The sequence below is a fragment of the Balaenoptera ricei genome, chromosome 12 (assembly GCF_028023285.1).
Source record: "Balaenoptera ricei isolate mBalRic1 chromosome 12, mBalRic1.hap2, whole genome shotgun sequence".
Classification (NCBI taxonomy): domain Eukaryota; kingdom Metazoa; phylum Chordata; class Mammalia; order Artiodactyla; family Balaenopteridae; genus Balaenoptera; species Balaenoptera ricei.
In genome coordinates this window covers 50,696,986-50,720,094 of record NC_082650.1, presented here as the reverse complement: position 1 = coordinate 50,720,094, position 23,109 = coordinate 50,696,986, and the positions used below count along the sequence as shown (strand labels likewise).

Below are 23,109 nucleotides of genomic sequence, written 5' to 3'. Positions count from 1 at the left end.
CCTACCCCAAAACATCTAGATCACGTAAATTTGCCATGGTTCAGATATCTGGATTGTAACCTGTAACACTAGAGACAGGTGGAGGGTAAAATAATGTGTACCTGAATATTTGTCACATCATTTCTTCTAAATATCATACTTAGTAATAGAAAAGCTAAAAGTATTACTAAATTTGCACTGTGTCTCATCTCACATCTGAATTTGAATATCTGTTCTGGGATCTGAATTAAGCCTCTGAAAGCTACTTAATTTTTTACTATCTGTCAATCAGTTCTACTTGATAGATATGAATAACTGTGTATTAGGTTTTTATAGCTGCTATAAGAAATTACCACAAACTCAGTGACTTAAAACTATACAAATTTATTATCTTATGGAAGTCAGAAGTCCAAAAGAGGTCTCAGTGGACTAAAGTTAGAGTGTCGGCAAGGCTGCGTTCCTTTCTTGAGACCCTAGGGAAAAATCCATTTTCTTGCCCTTTTCATCTTCAAAGCCAGCAATGGCCGGCCGAGGATTTTCCCACATTACATCACTCTGACACTCACACTCCTGTTTCCCCCTTTCACTTATAATGATCTCTGATTACACTGGGCCCACTTGGACAATCCAGAATAGTCTCCCCATCTTAAGGTCATCTGATTAGCAACCTTAATTCTATCTGCAACTTTAATTCCTTCTTGCCATTGTAACATAACATATTCACAGGTTCTGGTGATTAGGACATAGACATCTTTTTTGTAGGGGAGGGATGCATTATTCTCCTACTACACAGGGGGAAACTGATAGGAAAGAGAGGGTGAGGGTAATAGGTATCGGGGTAGGTAGAAAAGGAAAATAATACATTTAAAAAAAATCTCTAATGTGTCAGGCAGCATGTTAGTCACTTTGCATATATTATTTTTTTTAATCTGAATAATATCCCTGCGGTGAGTAGTGCCATCATTTCACAGTTTAGAAAATTGAGGTTCTGAGATGTTAAGTAACTTGCCAAAGGTCACAGAGCTGGTAAGTGACAAAGACAGGACTCCAATCCATTATTCATGCTCAGTGTAATGTCATTGAAGGGGTAGAGAAGGCTTAGTTTTTATGAATAAAACCAAAGTGTTTGTCATAGTATATAAACACTCTTAACATACATGTTTTGAGAAGAAAAAGAGTATTGACTGCCTCTATCCAGAACTGTTAACGATCTTTTAAGCCATTATCTTTTAAATATACTTGTTTCTTATTTTGTACTTTTATATAAGTTTTGTAAAACTTATTCATGTTTAATTTATTTGGATATCCTGAAATCATGCTTGATGAAATTAGTGTTGTTGTATAGAAAAAGCTTGATATAATAACAACTACCACTTATGGAAGTATCAGTAAGGCACCAGACTTGTTCTGAGCACTTTATGTGCATTATCAACTTATCTCATCTTTATAACAATCCCATGATACAGGCACAAATGAGGAAACAGGGGCACTGGGAGTAAGTACCCCTCTTGGTCACACCTGTCACCCTGCTGATGAGGCAGAGCTCGGATTTGGACCCAGGCACTCTGACACCAGAGCCATGTTCCCAGCTGCTGTCCTTGCTGTCTCCGCCTTATTCATGTGTTTGTACACGTCTCCTTAATTTCCCAGCTGTTTTCTTCTCTCTTAGGTTAAAAACTCACAAATCAGAAAATGTGTGTTTTCTTTAACTTTGTACAGAATCAGCACAGTGTTCTGGGCAACGAGATGAGTTATATCTACTGAAAACAGCAATGATATTAATCAGGCATTTTGAAATTAAAAACAAAAGTTTAAGAACTTAAAAACGAATGTCAACCAATTTCCTTATCTTTCTGATACCAACTCTTATTTTTCAGGTGTATTTGGGATCTGTAGTGAGCCTTATATGAAGTACGTGTGGAATGGCGAACTTCTGGATATAATTAAAAATACTGTCCATCGTGACTGGCTGCTGTATATTATTCATGGGTTCTGTGGGCAGTCAAGTATCCTTTTTTAAAAAAATTAAGATACATATTATTAAACTTATGCTGTACCAATTTGTAGAAAGCTATGTATGAATTATAAGATTACAATCATCTATGCATCCAACAGATAGATTATAATTACCTATGCATTCCACGTAGTTGAAATACAAACAGGAATGCAGATCTACTATGTATAGAGACAAATAACAAGGAAGAAAACACTATGTGCACAGGAAGTGATACAGGTAGTAAGTATCATTCTTACTGGAGAGAAGGAGCAGAATCCCTGACAGGTGGGGAGGATGGGGCAGGCCCACAGGAAAAGTTGAACTTGGCCTGGCCTCAGTCGAAAGGCAGGCCTTGGCAATGAGATTTTGGATTGGGGAAGCACCATGAATGTTGAGATGGAAAAGTTCATGGGAGTGTACTTGTGGTTTGTATATATCGATAAGACCCCTGGGAGGTACAGTGTAGTGGGAAGGAGATCATTTAGGGGGAGTCAGATTGCCAGTCACCAGATTGCTTTGGTGGTTGGACCAAGGACTTTGGGTTTGGTGCTAGAGCTTTTGAAAGTTTTTTTTCAAGAGGGTAACATACAAGTTAGTACTTAGGAAGCTTGAGTGGATAGCTATTTTCAAGGTGGATTAAGTAAAATGAGACTAGAACAAGGGACACTTGTTAGGAAAAGATTGCAGTGGTTCAGGCATAATGTAATGAAGGTCTGGATTAGGGTGTAATAGATTAAATAGACGTAGGTTGAGCCTTGGGTTAAGCTGATGAGTTCAATTTTATAAATACCTTTTGTCCTTTAATTTTGCTATGTTGAAACCTCTCAAGGATGTGCTATTATGTTATGAGGTTTAGGAAGGCAGTGTCTTCTTTCTAGAAGTGGTGTTTAGGTTTTTCCTGTCCCCTTTTGAGATCAGGTAGGGCATTTGTGCACCTAGCCTGCTTTCTAGTTGACATTCTTCCTTGTGTTCTAGGTTTTTTAAAAACCTAGAGTGAAAACTTTAAAGGAGTGGTTGTTTTGAGACCATTAAGTGGGTGAATGTGATGAACCAATATTATGCTTTCTGGCATCAGAACTTTTGAGAGGAGTGGAGTCGGGGGTAGAGCTGGATAGATTAGCCTTGAAGAGGACCTGTACTGCCTTCTTTGTGGCAAATGAGGGCAAGGAGAGGCTAGGTGAAGACGCAGAGGACTTTTGGAATGAAGATGAGTGAGATTTGTGTGCTACACTTGAGATGGCTCATTACTTTATAATCATTGTCAACCAGTGAGTGGTATTATCTGCTTGATCATTCACTGAATAATGAGATTTGGCTCTGAATTACTCTTTCTGTTTCCAAAAGTAAAATCAACCTGTAAAAGCACACAGTTTTCACCACCAAGGACACTGAAAAGAATGTGCTACAGTTTCTAAAGACAGTTTCTAAAAGGTAATTCTAAACTGTTTTGTATTTCTCAAGAGCTAACTCAGGGCCTGGCATATATTAAGTACAATAAATGTTTTTTTTTAAAGTAGTGAATAGCACCATAGATTATAATTTTAAAGCTCGTTAGTTGAAATGTTGACTCCAGTCTCCCAGTTATCAAGCATTTAATGAATTCTGGAAGTCTATATGATGATAAAGGTCATTGCTATTTACTGAACGTTTGCTATAGGCCAGGCAGTAGTAACCATTACACACATTACGTAACCTAGTCTTCCCAACCACCTAATAAAATTGGTTACTTTTTTTTAGTACTTATACCATTTTACAGAAGATGAAATGGAGGCTCAGAAAGTTAAATAAGGTGACATAATTAATAAACTTTATTTTGATTAAACAGTTCCCAGTGTTCAGTTTTGCAGTTAGGTGACAAATTTGGGTACTCTCACTGTATTATACTAACTCCATTCCCTCAGAGTTATCTATTGCTTCATAATTTAAACACCCTGTTAAGTGACATATGCTCACTTTGACAGGTATATGGTCTCTGAAGACTAAGGAAGGATTAGTTGTACCTGTTTACATCCTTACTTGGCTATAAGGAGGGACCACAGGTCTTCCCTTGGCCGATAACCCTACATCTGGTTACCATTTCCTCTGAAGTTCATGGAAACCACTCCTTAGTGAGGTTCGTTTTTGCCTTAATACCTACATAATTGGAAAGAACAGTTAGACCCAATGTTGTTCCATTCTTGGGTGGAGCTTTTTGGTGTTCTTTAACCTACTGGACAAAGTATATTGGGTATAATGATTCTCTTGGTTTGGTGTGACAGTCATGATTGCTAAATAGCTTTAACTTGATTTCCAAGAGCTGTTGATCTATGGACGACCTGTGTATGTCACTTTAATAGCTAGAAGATCCAGTAAGTTTGCTGGGACCCGTTTTCTCAAGAGAGGTGCAAACTGTGAGGTAAGATGGGAAAACAACAACACTGCTGGCAATTTAACTTTTTACATTAGCTTTGCTGACAGATGAAGCAAAGTGGAATTTTAGAAAGTGGAATTTCTTAGTTTGGGACATTATCAAGAGAATAATGAATTCTCTAGAGTATCGGAAACTTGTGAGAAATATGACTAATGTACAGATATTCTGAAAAATTAACTATCTTAGAGTTATGCAATACCTTAGGAAGTTATGAAATGTCTAATGTTTTGGAGGATGAGTCATTTCTGTAATATATGAAAAAATGTAGTACATATTTAGTGGAGAGACTAAAATAGCAAAGCACCTCCACCCAAGGAATAAATGGAGGGGAGCACTCATTGGAAATGCATCCTTGACAAGAAGACTGAGTAGAGCAAGGCATTGGAAACCCTTTACCCCCTCCCCTCTGCTTTAGTTTGGCTCAAGACAGACTCCTTCTCTACTCACCCCTAGAAAATAACAACAAATTCATCTGTCCTGCCTTCAGTCATGTAATGTCCTTTGAGTGTTCCATCTCTCTTTGCAATAGACAACTTGAGTCTTAGGCAGATGTGTGATTGAGTAGACAGATGGAGCAAGACATTAGGTTTTGATCCTGCCTTAAAATAGCAACATTTGTTCTTAAAATTGTATCAACAATGAACATAGTTATAACTGGTGCTTTAAGAAAAAAGCAGAATTTTGCAACTCTATTATTTACTTTTGAATATTTCAAGGGTAATTAAACAGGTACATTATTAATGCCTCTAAAATTATTCTTTGTCATATCATCATATACTTTTATAGGTAAAGCTATCTCACGATTTTTTTTTTCTCTCCGTCAGGCATCTTTTATTTGAATCTCACTCTTTCTTTTGTCCTTTTATTCCTCCTTGGTCTTCAGAATTGAATTTTTATATTTCTCTGGTCTTCCTAACCTCCTGGATAATTTCATGTGATTGTTTATTTTTGGTCTCCTTCTCTGCCATTTATATCACTCAAGCTGTTCTCTATCTATTACTTGTATTATTAGCTATTTAATTTGATTTTTCCTTTGTCTAGTCTCTGCTATTTTTAATTGCTTCCTTTATTGCATTTTAATGATTTTCCTTTTTTTAATATGCACATGAATGTTGATTAACATTTACCTCTTTTAAAACATTCTAAGACTAGGAATTATATTTTCATTGTGTACTTGAAATTTTTTCCATTAAAAAATTCTAAGGATATAAAATATTTTTAAATGCACCTTTCTTTCCAGGGTGATGTTGCAAATGAAGTGGAAACTGAACAAATACTCTGCGATGCTTCTGTCATGTCTTTTACTGCAGGAAGTTATTCTTCTTATGTGCAAGTTAGAGGATCAGTTCCCTTATACTGGTCTCAGGACATTTCAACTATGATGCCTAAGCCACCTATTACATGTGCGTAGAACAGTCTTTTTTAATAGTAACTCTTCTGTACCCACATTTAGAGATAGTGAACTACTGTCACAGAAATCTCATAAATGCTTGGGTTTTAATGAAGTTTTAGTACTGAAAAGTAGATCATTTAGAAGAAGGACTACTAATATTTTTATGCAATAACTTTTATGTATGTATTTTAAATTTTGGCCACTAGTAAATTATTTATATTATAAAATATAAATGTAATTATTTATATTCAGAAATGTAAGAATCATTCAAATTCAGTAAATACATGAAGAATGATTGATAAGCTCAAGAGGAATTTGAGACATGAAACTACCAGAAGATTAGTTGAATTGCATTTCTTTAAACATTATAACGCGAAACAAAACACTGTACTTCTTTTATTCTTTCTTTACAGTTTTCATTCTGGTACTTACTCATTTTTTTTGTCCCCCCAGTGGATCAGGCAGATCCATTTGCCCATGTGGCTGCCCTTCACTTTGACCAGATGCTTCAGAGGTTTGGCTCCCCCATCATCATCTTAAATTTAGTGAAGGTATGACGCGCTATCTGTTTGGTTATGAAATTCAATTACACTGGACAACACGGAGGGGTTTAACAAGCCTGCTTTACCTCTCCCCAGAGGAGAGACTTGTGGATTTATCATGCTATGATGGCTCACGGTGTCTGAACTGTCTGAGCCTCTGTCCTTTGGCCTCTGATTCCATGTGGCCTCTTCCCTGGGTACATGGGAGAATCTGTGGTGTGTTCCCTAGGGAAGAGAGCAATGAGCATGTCAGTCTCCTGATTTTCTGGGGTGAACTAGGTGCGGGTGAAATTCTGCCTCAGCTTCTAGGACAGCTTGGGGAAGGAAGCATGGAGATCAAACAGGCACAGCGTAGCCTTGATACAACCACTTTCTTTGACCATCCAAAAGATCTGCTGGGCAAGATAATATGTGGTAATGGGATCTAAAGACTAGATTCAGAAATTGGGTGTGGTTGTAGCTCAAGGATTGGGTGGACAGAGTGGTGGCCTGGCCTCATAATTCTGTGCTTCCTTGTCAGAGTACACTGTCTGGTCAACATATCTTGTGTATATGAGTAGGCAGTCAGGTCAAAGGCCTGGGGTAGAGGGCAGGGAGGCTAGATAAGAAGAAATAAAAGGAATCCAAATCGGAAAAGAAGAAGTAAAACTGTCACTGTTTGCAGATGACATGATACTATACACAGAGAATCCTAAAGATGCTACCAGAAAACTACTAGAGCTAATCAGTGACCTTGGTAATGTAGCAGGTTACAAAATTAATGCACAGAAATCTCTTGCATTCTTATACACTAATGATGAAAAATCTGACAGAGAAATTAAGGGAACACTCCCATTTACCATTGCAACAAAAATAATAAAATACCTAAGAATAAACCTACCTAAGGAGACAAGAAACCTGTATGCAGAAAACTATAAGACACTGATGAAAGAAATTAAAGATGATACAAACAGATGGAGAGATACCATGTTCTTGGATTGGAAGAATCAACATTGTGAAAATGAGTATACTACCCAAAGCAATCTACAGATTCAGTGCAATCCCTGTCAAACTACCAATGGCATTTTTCACAGAGCTAGAACAAAAAATTTCACAATGTGTATGGAAACACAAAAGACCCCGAACAGCCAAAGCAATCTTGAGAAGGAAAAACGGAGCTGGAGGAATCAGGCTCCCTGACTTCAGACTATACTACAAAGCTACAGTAATCAAGACAGTATGGTACTGGCACAAAAACAGAAATATAGATCAATGGAACAGGATAGAAAGGCCAGAGATAAACCCATGCACATGTGGTCACCTTATCTTTAATAAAGGAGGCAAGAGTATACAATGGAGAAAAGACAGCCTCTTCAATAAGTGGTGCTGGGAGAACTGGACAGCTACATGTAAAAGAATGAAATTAACACTCCCTAACACCATACACAAAAATAAACTCAAAATGGATTAAAGACCTGAATGTAAGGCCAGACACTATCAAACTCTTAGACGAAAACATAGGCACATACACTCTATGACATAAATCACAGCAAGATCCTTTTTGACCCACCTCCTAGAGAAATGGAAATAAAAACACAAATAAACAAATGGGACCTAATGAAACTTAAAAGCTTTTGCACAACAAAGGACACCATAAACAAGATGAAAAGATAACCCTCAGAATGGGAGAAAATATTTGCAAACGAAGCAACTGACAAAGAATTAATCTCCAAAATTTACAAGCAGCTCATGCAGCTCAATATCAAAAAAACAAACAACCCAATCCAAAAATGGGCAGAAGACCTAAATAGATATTTCTCCAAAGAAGACATACAGATTGCCAACAAACACATGGAATAATGCTCAACATCACTAATCATTAGAGAAATGCAAATCAAAACTACAATGAGGTATCACCTCACACCAGTCAGAATGGCCATCATCAGAAAATCTACAAACAATGCTGGAGAGGGTGTGGAGAAAAGGGAACCCTCTTGCTTGTTGGCAGGAATGTAAATTGATACAGCCACTATGGAGAACAGTATGGAGGTTCCTTAAAAAACTAAAAATAGAACTACCATACAACCCAGCAATCCCACTACTGGGCATATACCCTGAGAAAACCATAATTCAAAAAGAGTCATGTACCACAATGTTCATTGCAGTTCTATTTACAATAGCCAGGACATGGAAGCAACCTAAGTGTCCATCGACAGATGAATGGATAAAGAAGATGTGGCACATATATACGATGGAATATCACTCAGCCATAAAAAGAAACGAAATTGAGTTATTTGTAGTGAGGTGGATGGACCTAGAGACTGTCATACAGAGTGAAGTCAGGAAGGGAAAAACAAATACTGTATGCTAACACATATATATGGAATCTTAAAAAAAAAAGGTTCTGAAGAACCTAGGGGCAGGACAGGAATAAAGACACAGACGTGGAGAATGGACTTGAGGACACGGGGAGGGGGACGGGTAAGCTGGGACAAAGTGAGAGAGTGGCGTGGACATACATACACTACCAAATGTAAAATAGATAGCTAGTGGGAAGCAGCTGCATAGCACAGGGAGATCAGCTCCGTGCTTTGTGTCCACCTAGAGGGGTGGGATAGGGAGGGTGAGAGGGAGATGATGCAAGAGGGAGGAGATATGGGGATATATGTATATGTATAGCCGATTCACTTTGTTATAAAGCAGAAACTAACACACCATTGTAAAGCAATTATACTCCAATAAAGATGTTAAAAAAAAAACAGAAAGAGAAGTCACAAACCAATAATAAAATAATACTGAATTTTATATTTTAAAAACAAAGAAATCATAGCTGTCTCTGCTGCAACAAAATGAAATGGAAGAATCTCATTCTGCGGCCAGGAAAACTCTGAGTGTATGAAAAGCAAGGGTTTTGTTATATTATGTTTGTGGCAGTTGGCCGACAAACTAGTAGTATCTGAGATTATTCTGAGAAGTTGGTTAGTAAGTATAATTCAATTTAATTAAAAACCAAGGAATCCTATGTCCATTTAGTCCACCATTTGACAAGCAGTTTTGAAGGTTTCCTTTGTGCCAGCGCGATCGTAGAAGCAGTCGCTGCCTTCCCAGGGCTACCAGTCTAACAGAGGAGATGGTGAAGTGATGCAGAGGTACCAACACAGGGTTACGATGCTATGAGAGCTTATAAGGGGAAAGAAGTCTTCCCCGAGGAAGTGATGAGTCAGCTCAGCCTGAGGGAAGAGGCATTAACAAGGCCAAGAAGAAAGAGAACAGCAGGTACAAAGGCCCTGAGACAGGAAGGGATATGGTAGATTTAAGGAAGAAAGGGCCTGTCTGGCTGGGTCCCAGAGGATGAGGGAGTTTTGCCAGACATGCAGAGCCTTGTAGGGTGTGTTAATGAGTCTGGTCTTTATCCTGACTTTCCAAAACCATTGAAGGTTTTGTATGGTTGAGAGGATGGTGATCAGATTTCTGTTTTGAAAAGATTATCCTGACCTCAACCTAGAGAATGAATGTATTGGTACAAGGCTAAAGTCTATGTTGGAAGACCACATAGGTGGCTGTTAGAATTATCCAGAAAAGGGTAACTGGCCTAAACTCGGGTGGTGTGGTAGAGGTGGAGAGAAGTGGACACAGGCAGTAGACTCGGTGATGAGCTGGGTCTGAGATGAGGGAGAAGGAGATGTCAGGCTTGATTCCTAGGTTTCTGGCGAGTATCAGCTGGATGGATGGTGATGCCATTCACTGAGCCGGGGATCATGGACTCAGCCTGTGAGGGAAGATGGTGAGTACGGTTTGGATGTGCTGAGGTTTGAGATGGGTTGAGTCCTGTCAGAGGAGCTGGCAAGTGGGTGGCCAGTGTGTGAGATAGAAGCTCAGGAGAGAGGTCTGGGCTGAGATGTGATTTTGTGGCTCATGTGTGTCCCAGCGATATTTGAAGACATGGGCATGGAGGTGATACCCATATAGAGGGTACAGAGTGCGAAGAGGGAAGAGCCTCCAGTCTTGTCTTGAGGACCCCCCAGCTCTTAATGTCCAGTTAGAGCAGGCGGAGTCTGTAAAGGAGCCTGGGAAAGAACACACAGAAAAGTAGGAGGAAAACCAGGTGAGCGCTGCATTATGACAACTAAGAGAAAGTGTGTTTCGTGATGAAGGAAGTAAGCAGTCAACAGTGGCAAAGGCTGCTGACAGGTCAAGTAAGATGAAAACAGAAAATATGCTCCTTGGTGTTACCAACAGTGAGAGCACTGACTGAAGTGGACTGAGCTGTAGGAGGACTTCCCTAGTCCTGGGGAAATGAAATACCTACTGAGAAATGAAGAAGAGTTGGTGTTTTCATCAGTATGTTGTTGTTTTTTTTTTAAGAGAGCATAATGATGTGTTTAAAAGCCTGTGGGAAGGATCCATTTGGGATCCTTGAGAGGTATAAAACACAGGAGAGAGAAAGGACGATCAGGGGCATCATGTGCTTCAGAAAGGAGGAAATCTGAAACATGGAGAGAGGAATTATTTTAATGGGAGGACAGAGAATAGTAAGGGTATGTGTGTGTGTGTGTTTGTGTGTGTGTGTGTTGTGTATGCGCACATGCTCCTTCCTGATGACTGTAACTTCTCCTTAAGGTAAGAGGGAAGGTCACCTGCTCAGAGCAGAGGTTTGAGGGTGGTGGAAGTTTCACAGCCTTCATGTATGTGCGAGGGTGGATTGACCAGAGGCCTCCAGGCAATGCTAAGGGCTAATTTCAGGTTGGTGATCAGGATTTCTTTCTTTTTGTTTTTTTAATTAATTTATTTTTGGCTGCATTGGGTCTTCGTTTCTGTGCGAGGGCTTTCTCTAGTTGTGGCAAGCGGGGGCCACTCTTCATCGCGGTGCGCGGGCCTCTCACTGTCACAGCCTCTCTTGTTGCAGAGCACAGGCTCCAGACACGCAGGCTCAGTAGTTGTGGCTCACGGGCCTAGTTGCTCCGCGGCATGTGGGATCTTCCCAGACCAGGGCTCAAACCCGTGTCCCCTGCACTAGCAGGCAGACTCTCAACCACTGCGCCACCAGGGAAGCCCACGGATGTTCACTTTTTATTCTGCCTCCGTATGATGTGTCTAAAGTGGAATACTTTTCTTGATTTCTTTTCTCTTTGCCCTGTGTTGTGCACTATCTCCTGTCCTCCCTCCACTCCACCATGTGGAGGTTTGAGACACTGCTTGTCAGACATTTTGCAGCAATCCTTATACTGTCAGTGCTGCTACTGGGGATCAATAGGAAGCCAGCCAGGGATCTGATGTCATTGTACATCAGAGGACTTTAATCTGGGGGCCATGGACGGCCATTGGGGGATGTCTCTGAACCCTTTGAAACAATCACTTGCATATGTGAAGTTTTCATCTGGTTGTTAAAGGGGTCTGTGACCAAAGAAGGTCGATGAAACAATCCACTTGCTAATCCACTGTGGGCAGAAAATGCATAAAGCAGATTCTTTACATAGAGATGATTTAAAGTTGATGAAATAACCTTATCTCTCCATCTCATTAAATGTCAGATTTGATAGAAGAAATTCAAAAACTTTTTGTTTCTCTAGTTGGCTTAAAGTGCTTTTGAGAAAATTACAGGTATACAATTTAATTTCCTCAGATGTAAAAATAAGCTAAATATTTGTTCATCCCAAACTGATTTAATGCTGTTCTTAATCAATTCTTATCTAATTCCTCCATATATACAGCTGTGCAAAATAGATACCCTTTTTCTGTTTCCTCAGTGATTATCTAATTAAATTCATGACAGTTGAAAAGTAATCACCATGGTTGAAAACAGTGTAGACCTATTTTGATGCCAGCAATAGTACCTCAGTGCTGTATCCATATTGCTGAATTAATTGTTTTTTGTTTGTTTCTATGTGAAGTCCTGATCAGGATAACAATAAAGTTAATTTTTATTAATCCTTACCGTGTGTCATATGCTCTGATAAGAAACTATCATGTTTCATCTCATTTAAACCTCACATTAATCCTTTAAGGGAAATACTACTGTTACCCATTTTACAGATGAAGAAATGGAGGCCCAGGAAAGTTGAGAACCTTGCTCAAGGCCATGTGGCTGGTAAGAGGCAGAGCCAGCACTCCAACCACAAAGCTGGACGCTATGCACCAGCTCCTCTTGAGTGGGAGGCAGTATGATGTCTAAGGAGCTACAGCAGGCAAGGAGGAGGACAGTCAGGTTTAGTCCCATGAACGCCTCTCAGCTTCAGTTCATCCAGCCACAGTGTAAAAGGGGAAGACATGGCTGCCTTGGCTTCCTCACGGGGATTTTATGAAAGTCAAGTTTAAAAGCCTATGAACGGGACTTCCCTGGTGGCCCAGTGGTTAAGAATCCGCCTGCCAGTGCAGGAGACACAGGTTCAAGCCCTGGTCCGGGAAGATCCCACATGCCGCGGAGCAACTAAGCCCGCGTCACAATTACTGAGCCTGCGCTCTAGAGCCCGTGAGCCACAACTACTGAGCCCGTGTGCTGCAACTACTGAAGCCCACACGCCTAGAGCCCGTGCTCCACAACAAGAGAAGCCACCGCAATGAGAAGCCTGTGCACTGCAACGAAGAGTAGCCCCCGCTTGCCGCAACTAGAGAAAGCCCGTGCACAGCAACGAAGACCCAACGCAGCCAAAAAAAAAAAAAAAGCCTATGAAGCCTGCGAAAGCATCCTCCGCTCTGCCAGTTTGGGGATTAGCCATCTAGGCCCAGTTGATTTCTCTCTGGTCCTTAGCTGGCTGGGGTTGGAGGTTCCTTTCTTCTGGTCCTTGGGAAGTTCTCCTTTGCCAAAGTGGAGTGTGGAGTGTGGAGTGTGTAGGACAGGCCTGTGTAGGGTGAGCTGGGCTTCTTGGGACTGTAGGAGGTTATGAGGAAGAAATCTGATCTCCTTGAGTCTTTAATGCTCATTATCTGTTGACTGTAATTCAGTGATGCATTTATTTCTTTGCATTTATATTATTTTAATTTGAGTAGGTAGGTTTCATTTTTGTATATTTAGCACTTCAGCTTTTTGTCTTAGTGGCAAAGTTATGTTAAAAGTCTGTTCCTCTGACTTAAGGTAGTTAGAACACTGAAAATGTTTAATTTTTGGTAAAGGAACGAGAGAAAAGAAAGCATGAGAGAATTTTGAGTGAAGAACTCGTAGCTGCTGTGACCTACCTCAACCAGTTTTTGCCTCCCGAGCACAGGATTATTTATATTCCTTGGGATATGGCCAAGTACACCAAAAGGTGAGCAGATGCTCATACGTCTGGTTATATTTTCCTCTTCTTGTGATGTAAAATAGCAGGAAGCTGATCTCTCTGCTAAAGTGAATGTTACTTTTTTCATTTCCTTTGTGAACCGGCTTGAGGGGCTGTTTAACTGCTGGTGTATAATTTGAGGGCTTAAATTAGTTGACCAAATTCTTTTTGCCCACCATTTTTACCATTTAGAAATTCTCTTTGAAGTATCTAGTGACCTCAGAACATCTTTACTCTGCTGCTTTTCCTTAAAGGCATTAGTTTCACTTTTTTCTGTTTCATTCTTTCTCCCTGTTTAATCACTTTCTCAGACACCACTTTCAGATTATCTCATGCATGGATGAACCAGCACTAACTCTTGACTGTTTATAGTAGATCCAAACCCCTTAGTGTAATGTTAAAGCCCCATCACCTGGTTGGTTCCAGAATGTATAACTTCTTTATTCCCAGGGCTGTTCTGTTCCTGAAAAGCTAACCTTCATGTTCTGTCCCCAGTGCAGCAGCCAAAGTCCAATTCTGGAACCTTTGTTCCTATTGTTGTTTCCCCCTGCCCTCCACTGGCTGCTTTCCCACCTCTCTCTCAAGATCTGATTCAAAACTCATCTCATCCAAGGAACTTGCATTCATTTACTAGGGGTCATAAAAACATTAGGCTCATATTGAGGTCTCCGTTATTTTTAAATGTCACTGTATTGTTTTGCACTTGACTCATTGTACTTTTCTCTGAATCATTTTATGTAGTTAGATAATGCACATGTGTGCACACACAAACATACACACACACACACATACTTTCCCAGAGTATAAGCCTGGTTGCAGGTTGGTGTCATTAGTAGTAACTTATTTTCCAGTGTTTTCTTCCCTTGCCACTGCACTGTGCATTGTGCTCTCTTCACATTTCATGAATCCATATTTAACTGACTGCACTCTTGGGGAGTGAAAGGCTTTGGGAAAGGCTCTTGCAGGGGGATGTCATGTGCCGAGTTTAAGGCTTGCCAATAGTTGCTATCGAGTTACAGGCCCTTCATGTCTCCTTGCGCCAAATCTTGCTAGTTATTGAGTACATATTGCATTCTAGAAATTAATTCTTACAACGTTCCTATTGAGTACAAACCAGAGATTTTAAAAATTAAATCCCTGAGTATCATTACTGTAGATTTTGCTTTAGATGTGAGAATAAATATGTATTAAGACGTGGGCTCTTCTCACTTCTCTCATTCTTCCTCCTTGCCCGCAGCAAGCTGTGTAATGTTCTGGATCGCCTGAACGTGATTGCAGAAAGTGTGGTGAAGAAAACAGGTTTCTTTGTAAACCGCCCTGATTCATACTGTAGCATTTTGCGGCCAGATGAAAAGTATGTATGGTGTTTTAAAACCTAAAAGAAATCAAGAATTTTGCTCTTACAGATAAAAAATATTCTAAATATGAGCAGTTTGACTCCTTGGAAGATGGATGACTTTATTCCTTTGGGGAGACAAGACACGCAGCCCATGTGACTGTGGAACGAACGTTCATGATGGCATGCAGTTTCCTCTGCGGGTATATACCCTGAGATGGAAGCCATGGAATCTCTTGCTTCTTAGAATAAACATTACATAAAATATTTCTGTAAAGTAAAATTTTCTGTAATGAATTCTATTCTTCAGTATTAAATAGCAGGAAAATTTTTCTAATAAACCAGTGTATACATTAGTATTTAAACTAACATTTTAATGAAAATGTATCATTGTATTATAGTTAGTTGCTCACAAGTCTTTCCTCATTACTACTTTGTGAGCTCCTTCAGATCAAGCAAATGTGCTTTATTTATCTTTTAAGGGACCAATATTATATATTTCCAGTATTTTATTTTCAGTTAGTAAAGTTAACTATAATGGTAAACACACACACACACACACACACACACACAAAGCAAAAACAAAAAACAACCAACTACTAATGTGTACGTCTTTGCAAGTCATCCTTTTGTTATAGTTTGAATTTCGGGGCACCTGTGACCAGGGTCCCCAAGACCACTCCCAGGCTCAGTGATTCACTAGGAGAACTCAAAGGACCCAGCATATTGTTGTTCTCTTGGCTATGATTTATTACTACCAAACAAAACAAAGCAAAATTAGCCAAGGGAAAAGGCACATGGGGTGAAGTACAGAGGAAATCAGGGGCATGCTTCCAGAGTCCTCTCCTAGTAGAGGCACACAGCACTAATTCCCCCAGCGACTTGTGACGGTGTGTGTGTGAAATGTTGCCAACCAGGGGAGATGATGAAAGACTTGGTGCCAGGGTTTTTATTGGAGGTGGTCCTATAGGCAGCCTCTGCCTGGCAGCTTCCAAAATTTCAGACTCGCAGAAGGAAAGGATGTTCAGCAAACCATGTTGTTTCTACAGACGGCTTAGGCACATTGAGCCACTCTTGTCTGTTCTAGGAATGGTGGAAACTGAAGTTCCAGACTCCAGCCGAGGGCCAGCCTTGTAAGCAGGCCTTTCTGAGGATAGCAGTCAGGCCTGCTGTGTTAATTCTTTTCTGCACTGCACCTTGTTTTAAATAATTAAAATATTTTAAATAATTAAAATAGTAATATCATTATATAGTACTTATGTAATAAGAACATTTCCCCAGGCATTCATTAGCACGTGGAGAAAGTATGTAGGAAAGAAAATAATAAGGAAGACTGTAAAAACAACCGAAGGACTGTAACAAAGCTCCATGAAGAAAAGCTGGAGGAGGTGGGGCCTCCTAACGTTGAGGGGAGAAGGATCAGGCTTGGAAGATTTTATTATAAAGTTGCCCTGCAATTATTAGTCATGTCTGTAGAGACCAAACAGGAAATGGGCTTAAATTAAAGCATGAGAGATTTTGGTTGAACATGGGTGACAAAATGCTAAGAGTGTAGGGCTGGAGCAGGTTAAGATGCTCCTTTCCTGGTCTCCCTTTAGAGCATGGATAGCGTTCCAGCTCTGTGACTTGCATATTCACTTTCCTGAGAGAATGAAAGTAAACTGAATCAGCTGATTATTCAGGGGCATTCAGCCCTATTACTTTGATTCTTAATAAAGAGCTAGTACCAAATATGAATATAGATCATGTTATTAAAATGTTTAATTAAAGCATGTATTTTTAAACACAGGTGGAATGAACTAGGAGGATGTGTGATTTCCACTGGTCGCCTGCAGGTATAGATGACATTGTATTAATAATGAATAGAATCTGTATCCACAGTGTATGATGTTTTCTGAAAGCAACCATGGAGAGAGATACTTCTTATTGAATGCAAAATTATTAATCATTTGAGAATGAGGTTTTTTTTTTAATATGTTTATTTATTTATTTTTGGCTGCGTTGGGTCTTCGTTGCTGCGTGCTGGTTTTTTCTAGTGGCAGTGAGCAGGGGCTATGCTTCGTTGTGGTGCACGGGCTTCTCATTGCGGTGGCTTCCCTTGTTGTGGAGCACGGGCTCTAGGCGTGTGGGCTTCAGTAGTTGTGACACGTGGGCTTCAGTAGTTGTGGCTTGCAGGCTCTAAGAGCGCGGGCTCAGTAATTGTGGCACACGGGCTTAGTTGCTCTGCGGCATGTGGGATCTTCCTGGACCAGGGCTCGAAGCCGTGTCCCATGCACTGGCAGGCAGATTCTTAACCACTGCACCACCAGGGAAGTCCTGAGAATGAGTTTTAAAAGCCTTACTGCTAGTGTTTAACTCTTGCAAAGGATGTGTAGCTGAAATAATAATCGCCCACAGATTTTTTCTATATAGTATAAATTTTGTTATTGGAAATAGAAACATAAACAGAAATGTGAGAAGAATAAATTAGAAAGACTTTGGAAAATGAGCCAAATACAACAATATATATATTAATTATGCTTTAAGAATGTGGGCTTCCCTGGTGGCGCAGTGGTTGAGAATTTGCCTGCCAATGCAGGGGACACGGGTTCGAGCCCTGGTCTGGGAAGATCCCACATGCCGCGGAGCAACTGGGCCCGTGAGCCACAACTACTGAGCCTGCACGTCTGGAGCCTGTGCTCCGCAACAAGAGAGGCCGTGATAGTGAGAGGCCCGCGCACCGCGATGAAGAGTGGCCCCCGCACTGCAATGAAGAGTGGCCCCCACTCGCCACAACTAGAGAAAGCCCTCACACAGAAACGAAGACCCCACACAGCTAAAAATAATAAATAAATAAATTAAAAAAAAAAAAAAGAATGAAATGGCCTCACCCACTGAATATTTTAGTTTGTACAGTAAAGGAGATAGATCAGGGAAAAAAGCACATATTTTACTAATTGATACATGTGGGAAATGTTAGCTATTTTTATCTTGTTAAACTCAAGAAAATAATTCAAATATAGACTAGAGGGTGCAACGATGCTGTTGCAGCAGTATTAAGTGAACAGCAAATATAACCTTTTATAATGAAAAAAACGTTCTTCATTATTTGTTCAGGAATAATACCCTGCATACAGCTATCTTCTACTGCTTAAAGAAATCTAAAGTAGGATGGAGGTAGTTTTGGTGACTGAATAATGAATGACAGTTCAAGGTGTTTCTCTTTAGACTGGTGTTCTTCGAACCAACTGTGTGGACTGTTTGGATCGCACCAACACAGCACAGTTTATGGTGGGGAAATGTGCGCTGGCTTATCAGCTGTATTCCTTGGGCTTAATTGACAAACCGAATCTACAATTTGATACAGATGCAGTTAGGTAAGCCTTATTTTCTGCCTTTCGAATGCTGTTAATGACAGAAAGCAAACCTGATTAATAAGGACTTTTATGAACTTGTTTCTCCTTTCAGCTTCTCAAAAACTATGTTGTTAAAAGACATTACTCAAATTAATTTGGTAATATATATTTCTGTTAAAGCCTTGTGTATTGCTACCATGGTTTTTATTTTCCTATTTGTGTTAATTATCAATAAACATTTTGTACTTTAGATAAATCCAAACTAGTGGGTTTCTTAAAAAACAAAGCCAGACTGCATTAGGAAAAAAAAAAGTAGTAAGCCTTCATATATTTTGAATTAAACATAAAAGACAGATAAAAGATTGATTCTTCAGTAAGGAATACTGTTTCTTCACTGTCCGTTGGGTCCTGACATTGCATGAAGTACCATTTCTTGAAAATGCAGTGATCGCTGTTATAGGTCCTCTGAGATAATCATAAAGGCTCTGTCAAAAAAAAGTGATGAGCTTACAAATGGCCAGGTCCTCAGATATCACTACATTAAAAAGTCTTTAACAGGCACTTGAAGAAACATAAGTTTCAAACGTGTATTTCTAGGAAAGAATATGGTTTGTTTGTGACAAGAGCATGTCCTTTTTCCCAAAGGCAATTCAGAGAGAACAGAAATTTCTGTCGTGGGAGGTAAATTGATTTGGCAGGCTGCAGAAAGTTAGGATTCTTTTAATAGAGTTAAAACCACCTTGGTCTGGCTTTGGTGGGTTATACTTTTGGTGCCCCTGCTTTTTTTTTTTTTTTTATAGCATTTTCTTTGACTTTGTTGCTTATTAGACCATTACTATAAAATATAATATATTTTGCATGTGCATATATCTTCAAGATGTTGAAGGGTCTACTTGAAAAGAAAGGCTTAGAGGAATTCATAAAGTAAAATACTTGTTTTGAGTCCACAGCTAAGTGAATACGTGTGTAATACTTTGGGTGAAATTCTTTAGTGTTTGTGTGTTTTGCTTAGGTTATTTGAGGAACTCTATGAAGATCATGGGGATACCCTGTCCCTTCAGTATGGTGGTTCCCAACTTGTTCATCGTGTAAAAACCTACAGAAAGATAGCGCCGTGGACCCAGCACTCAAAAGACATCATGCAGACCCTGTCTAGATACTACAGCAATGCTTTTTCAGGTAATTCTGGAGTAATATGCATTTCTAAGACTTATCCTGATGTGCATTTTTCTCTTATACTTTTTTTTTTAAAGCTAACTGGATAAGTAAAGTCAAAATTAAATATTTTATAAGTTTAAATAAAACAGTCTGTCACTTAGGAGGTACTCAGTAAATATTTGTTCAGTAAATGAATGAATAAACTTTGTATTTTACATAGGGCACTTTGGCCACCCATAATTAGAGCTTTTACGTACTTGAGAATATTTGATTCCTTGGCTTCTGCCTCGTTCTGAATTTCTGCTTGCAAGACATAGATAAATTTGTTCAAGAGTGTTGAGTAATTATTTCAAATAGAGTTCATCATTTTAACAATTGTCTAAGAATGTAAATATCACTGATTCTTTTAAATGTCAGCTAGAAATGAGTTGTAACATTAACACTGAATTTTACTCGTTTCTTATTTTATGACTTGGGAATACTAAAAGAAACAGGTGGTTAAAATGGCACTTTTCCTGTCTCCATTCTGATGGGATTTCCAAAACAATAGATATCACAGACCAAAGTGATTGTGAGACAGATCCCACGCACAGAATTTATAAAGGAGGTGCTCAGGCTGATTCCATGAGTCTTGGACTCTTGAACCAGATCAAAGATAAAAACGTTTACAGAATGTGGGGAAGAGATTGGTAAAGAGAGTCTTTGGAGTGCACTGTTGCCATGCAGTGACTGTCACCCACCCCTACTCCTTCACCTCCAGCCTAGAGAGAACTAGGACTTTGGACAAGCTTAATGTAGTGTTCTGTTGTTGGAGGGACCCCATGGAGCTGTTGGCTTTGGACTGCTGTGTAGCAAAGCTGAAGCAGAGGGACAGGCTGAGGAGAGGGCTGCCATGTTGGGAATGGCCTACCCTCCCAGAGTTGGTTAGGCCAAAGGATCCTTGAGTGTTTATAGGTGCCCAGAGGTAGGCCTCATGGGGGAGAGTGCTGGCATGGTGTTGGCATAGGTCCTGGCCAGAGGGACCGTAGCAGCAGGAACCAGGGAAGTGATCACTGGATTCCTAAGGAAGGAGTAGCAAGAAAATGCCTGATGTGCTCACACCAAGGGAACTGCAGGAGAGTCCCCAGTGTTGGGAACCTCAGAAGAGTGCGTGAAAATATCCATAAAAGAGTCAGCTTTCAGCATTTCCTATGCCCAGAGAGAATGCAAAGGCTAAACTACTGCTAACAGTTTGGTATACTACTGTTCAAGCGTATTAGTTTTCTGTGCTATCTAACAAATTACTAAAAAGTTAGCAGCTCAAAACAACATGTATTCATTATCTCATGATTTCTCTGGGTCAGAATTCCAAGCACAGTTTAGCTGGGTTCTCTGCACAGGGTCTCACAAAGCTATAGTCAAGATGTCAGTCAGGCTGTGGTCTCATCTGGAGGCCTGATTCAGGAAGGATCCACTTCCCTGCTCATGTGTTTGTTGGTGGAATTCAATTCCTTGCAGTTCCATGTGGACTTGTTCCTTGTAGGACTCATAGCGACTTGCGTCTTCATAGCTGGCATGGGGAAGACGGTCTCTAGAATAAGTCTGCTAGCAAGACAGAGTCTCATATAACATAATGTAATCATTGGAGTGACATGCCATCACTTTGCCATATCTCGTTGCTCAGAAGCGAATCATTGGTCCCACCCACACACAAGCAAAATCTGTATCAGTTTCCTAAGGCTGTTGTAACAAAATAATACAAATTAGATGACTTAAAACAATAGAAACTTATCTCACAGTTGGGGGTAGAAGTTCAATGTCAAGTTGTCAGCAGAGCCAAGTTCACTCTGAAACCCATAGGAGAATGCTTCTTCCTAGATGCTGATATTTTGCCAGCAGTCCTTGGTGTTCCTTGGCTTGCAACTGCAGCACTTCAATCTCTGCTTCCATTGTCACGTGGCCTTCTTCCTTTGTGTGTCTAGGTCTGTGTCACATTTCCCTCTTCCTGTAGGGACACCAGTCATATTGGGTTAGGGTCTACCCTAATTCAGTATAACATCATCTTGACTTGATTATGTCTGCAAAGACCCTATTTTCAAATAAGATTACATTAATGGGTATTGGGGTTTAGGGCTTCAGTATATTTTTTTAGGGAGACACAATTCACTACACAGCACAGATTATGACACTAAGGCATGAACAGCAGGAAGTGGGGAGCATGGGGGTCACTTTGGAGTCCACCACATCAAGTTAGACCATCCCTATTTACACACTGTGGAGGGGTCGGAAACTGGTTGGCAGCCTGGCGGGTGTGGGAGGGACATGCAGGACAGACCTAGAGGTCCTGGGTGGTCTGGCCCCACCTACCTTGCCATCCTGCCTTTCACACCATTCCCATCCCCCATCACTGCTCTCCAGACACACGGACCTTCTCACTGTTTCCCGAGTAAGTTAGGCTTCTTCTGCCACAGGCTCTTGTTCCACCCACTGGAACACATGACTGCAGTCTTTTGAGCTTTAGAGCTCACTCTCCTTTCACTTCCTCAAGGAAGGTACTCAGTTTCTGTTCTTGTAACATTCTCTACCTTTGTAGCACTTGGCACAATTGCACTTAAATTGTTAACTGTGCTATTAGTCGTGTTGTGTGTCCCCCCAGCCCCTACCGTGACACCCAAGAGCTCCGTGAGCATCTCGTTCACTATGGTGTCCCTAATGCCTTGCTCATGGCACAAGAACTGTTTATGGAATGAATTAATAAATGCATGAGTTAATTCATTCCCTGTGTCCTCCCCAACTTCCCCTTTTCCCTGAATTAAAAAATTGACAGGACTAAGTATGTCAACCTAATAACATGTAGCCTATCAGTAATGCTCTTAGGCTGCTCAGATCATGTCTTTCGAATTCACTGAGAATCATGCCCATTGAACAACTCCGGGTCAGCTCAATGTATAACATAAACCACAAAGCCACTATAGACCTTAAGAGTATTTAGATATTCCTCTGTATGCATGACTCTTGAGCTGGATTTAGGAACTTTACAATCAAAGAATATTAATCCAAACAAAAACTAAGAGTTAGGAAAGTCAGATTTAGAAATTCAAGCCAGTGGCATAACTTTAAATTCTAGATTTCTAAAGCAAAAATATTAAAGTATTCCCATCATCCTTTGTTATACCTGCTGCTGTGGTTCTCAATGAAGATATTAATATTTATTGATGTATTCCAATTGGCTATAACATGTATTGCAAATAATTGATTATTATAAAAATAACACATGGTTTCACTTGTTCTTATAAATTAGAATGGTTTTAAGATGTCTCTCTGAAGGCATCTCACTGGCTATGCTTCATTGTTTTACTAGTTTCCTAGGGCTTCTGTAACAAAGTACAGCCACAAGCTGGGTGGCTTAAAACAACAGAAATTTATTGTTTCACAGTTCTGGAGACTTGAAGTCAGAAATCAAGGTGTCAGCAGGGCTGTGCTCCCTCTGAAGTCTCCAGAGGAAGATCCTTACTTCTTAGCTTCTGGTGGTTTGCTGCTGATCCTTGGCTTGCAGCACTTTAATTTCTATCTCTGGTGTCACATGACATGCTCCCCCTCTTTTGTGTCTGTGGCGTTCTCCTCCCTGTGTGTGTGTGTCTCTTCTTATAAGGACACCAGTCGTACTGGATTACGGGCCCACCCCACTCCAGTGTGACTGTATCTTAACAGGATTATATCTGCAAAGACTTGATTTCCAAATAGAG

At 40.1% G+C, this 23,109-nt stretch overlaps 1 protein-coding gene across 3 annotated transcripts in view; it reads left to right on the top strand.

Moving 5' to 3' along the window:
- FIG4 (FIG4 phosphoinositide 5-phosphatase) overlaps positions 1-23,109 on the top strand; it is a 130,641-nt gene that overhangs the window by 41,158 nt on the left and 66,374 nt on the right. For all 3 annotated transcript variants that reach the window (XR_009506187.1, XR_009506186.1, XM_059941420.1), the window contains exons 7-15: positions 1,857-1,985; positions 4,270-4,370; positions 5,626-5,788; positions 6,232-6,329; positions 13,410-13,543; positions 14,793-14,909; positions 16,681-16,726; positions 18,099-18,247; positions 19,239-19,405. Coding sequence is in view for 1 of the 3 variants with exons in the window: in XM_059941420.1 (XP_059797403.1) it covers positions 1,857-1,985; positions 4,270-4,370; positions 5,626-5,788; positions 6,232-6,329; positions 13,410-13,543; positions 14,793-14,909; positions 16,681-16,726; positions 18,099-18,247; positions 19,239-19,405 (1,104 nt within the window). In the remaining 2 variants the exon portion in view is untranslated. The remainder of the gene's footprint in view (positions 1-1,856; positions 1,986-4,269; positions 4,371-5,625; positions 5,789-6,231; positions 6,330-13,409; positions 13,544-14,792; positions 14,910-16,680; positions 16,727-18,098; positions 18,248-19,238; positions 19,406-23,109) is intronic.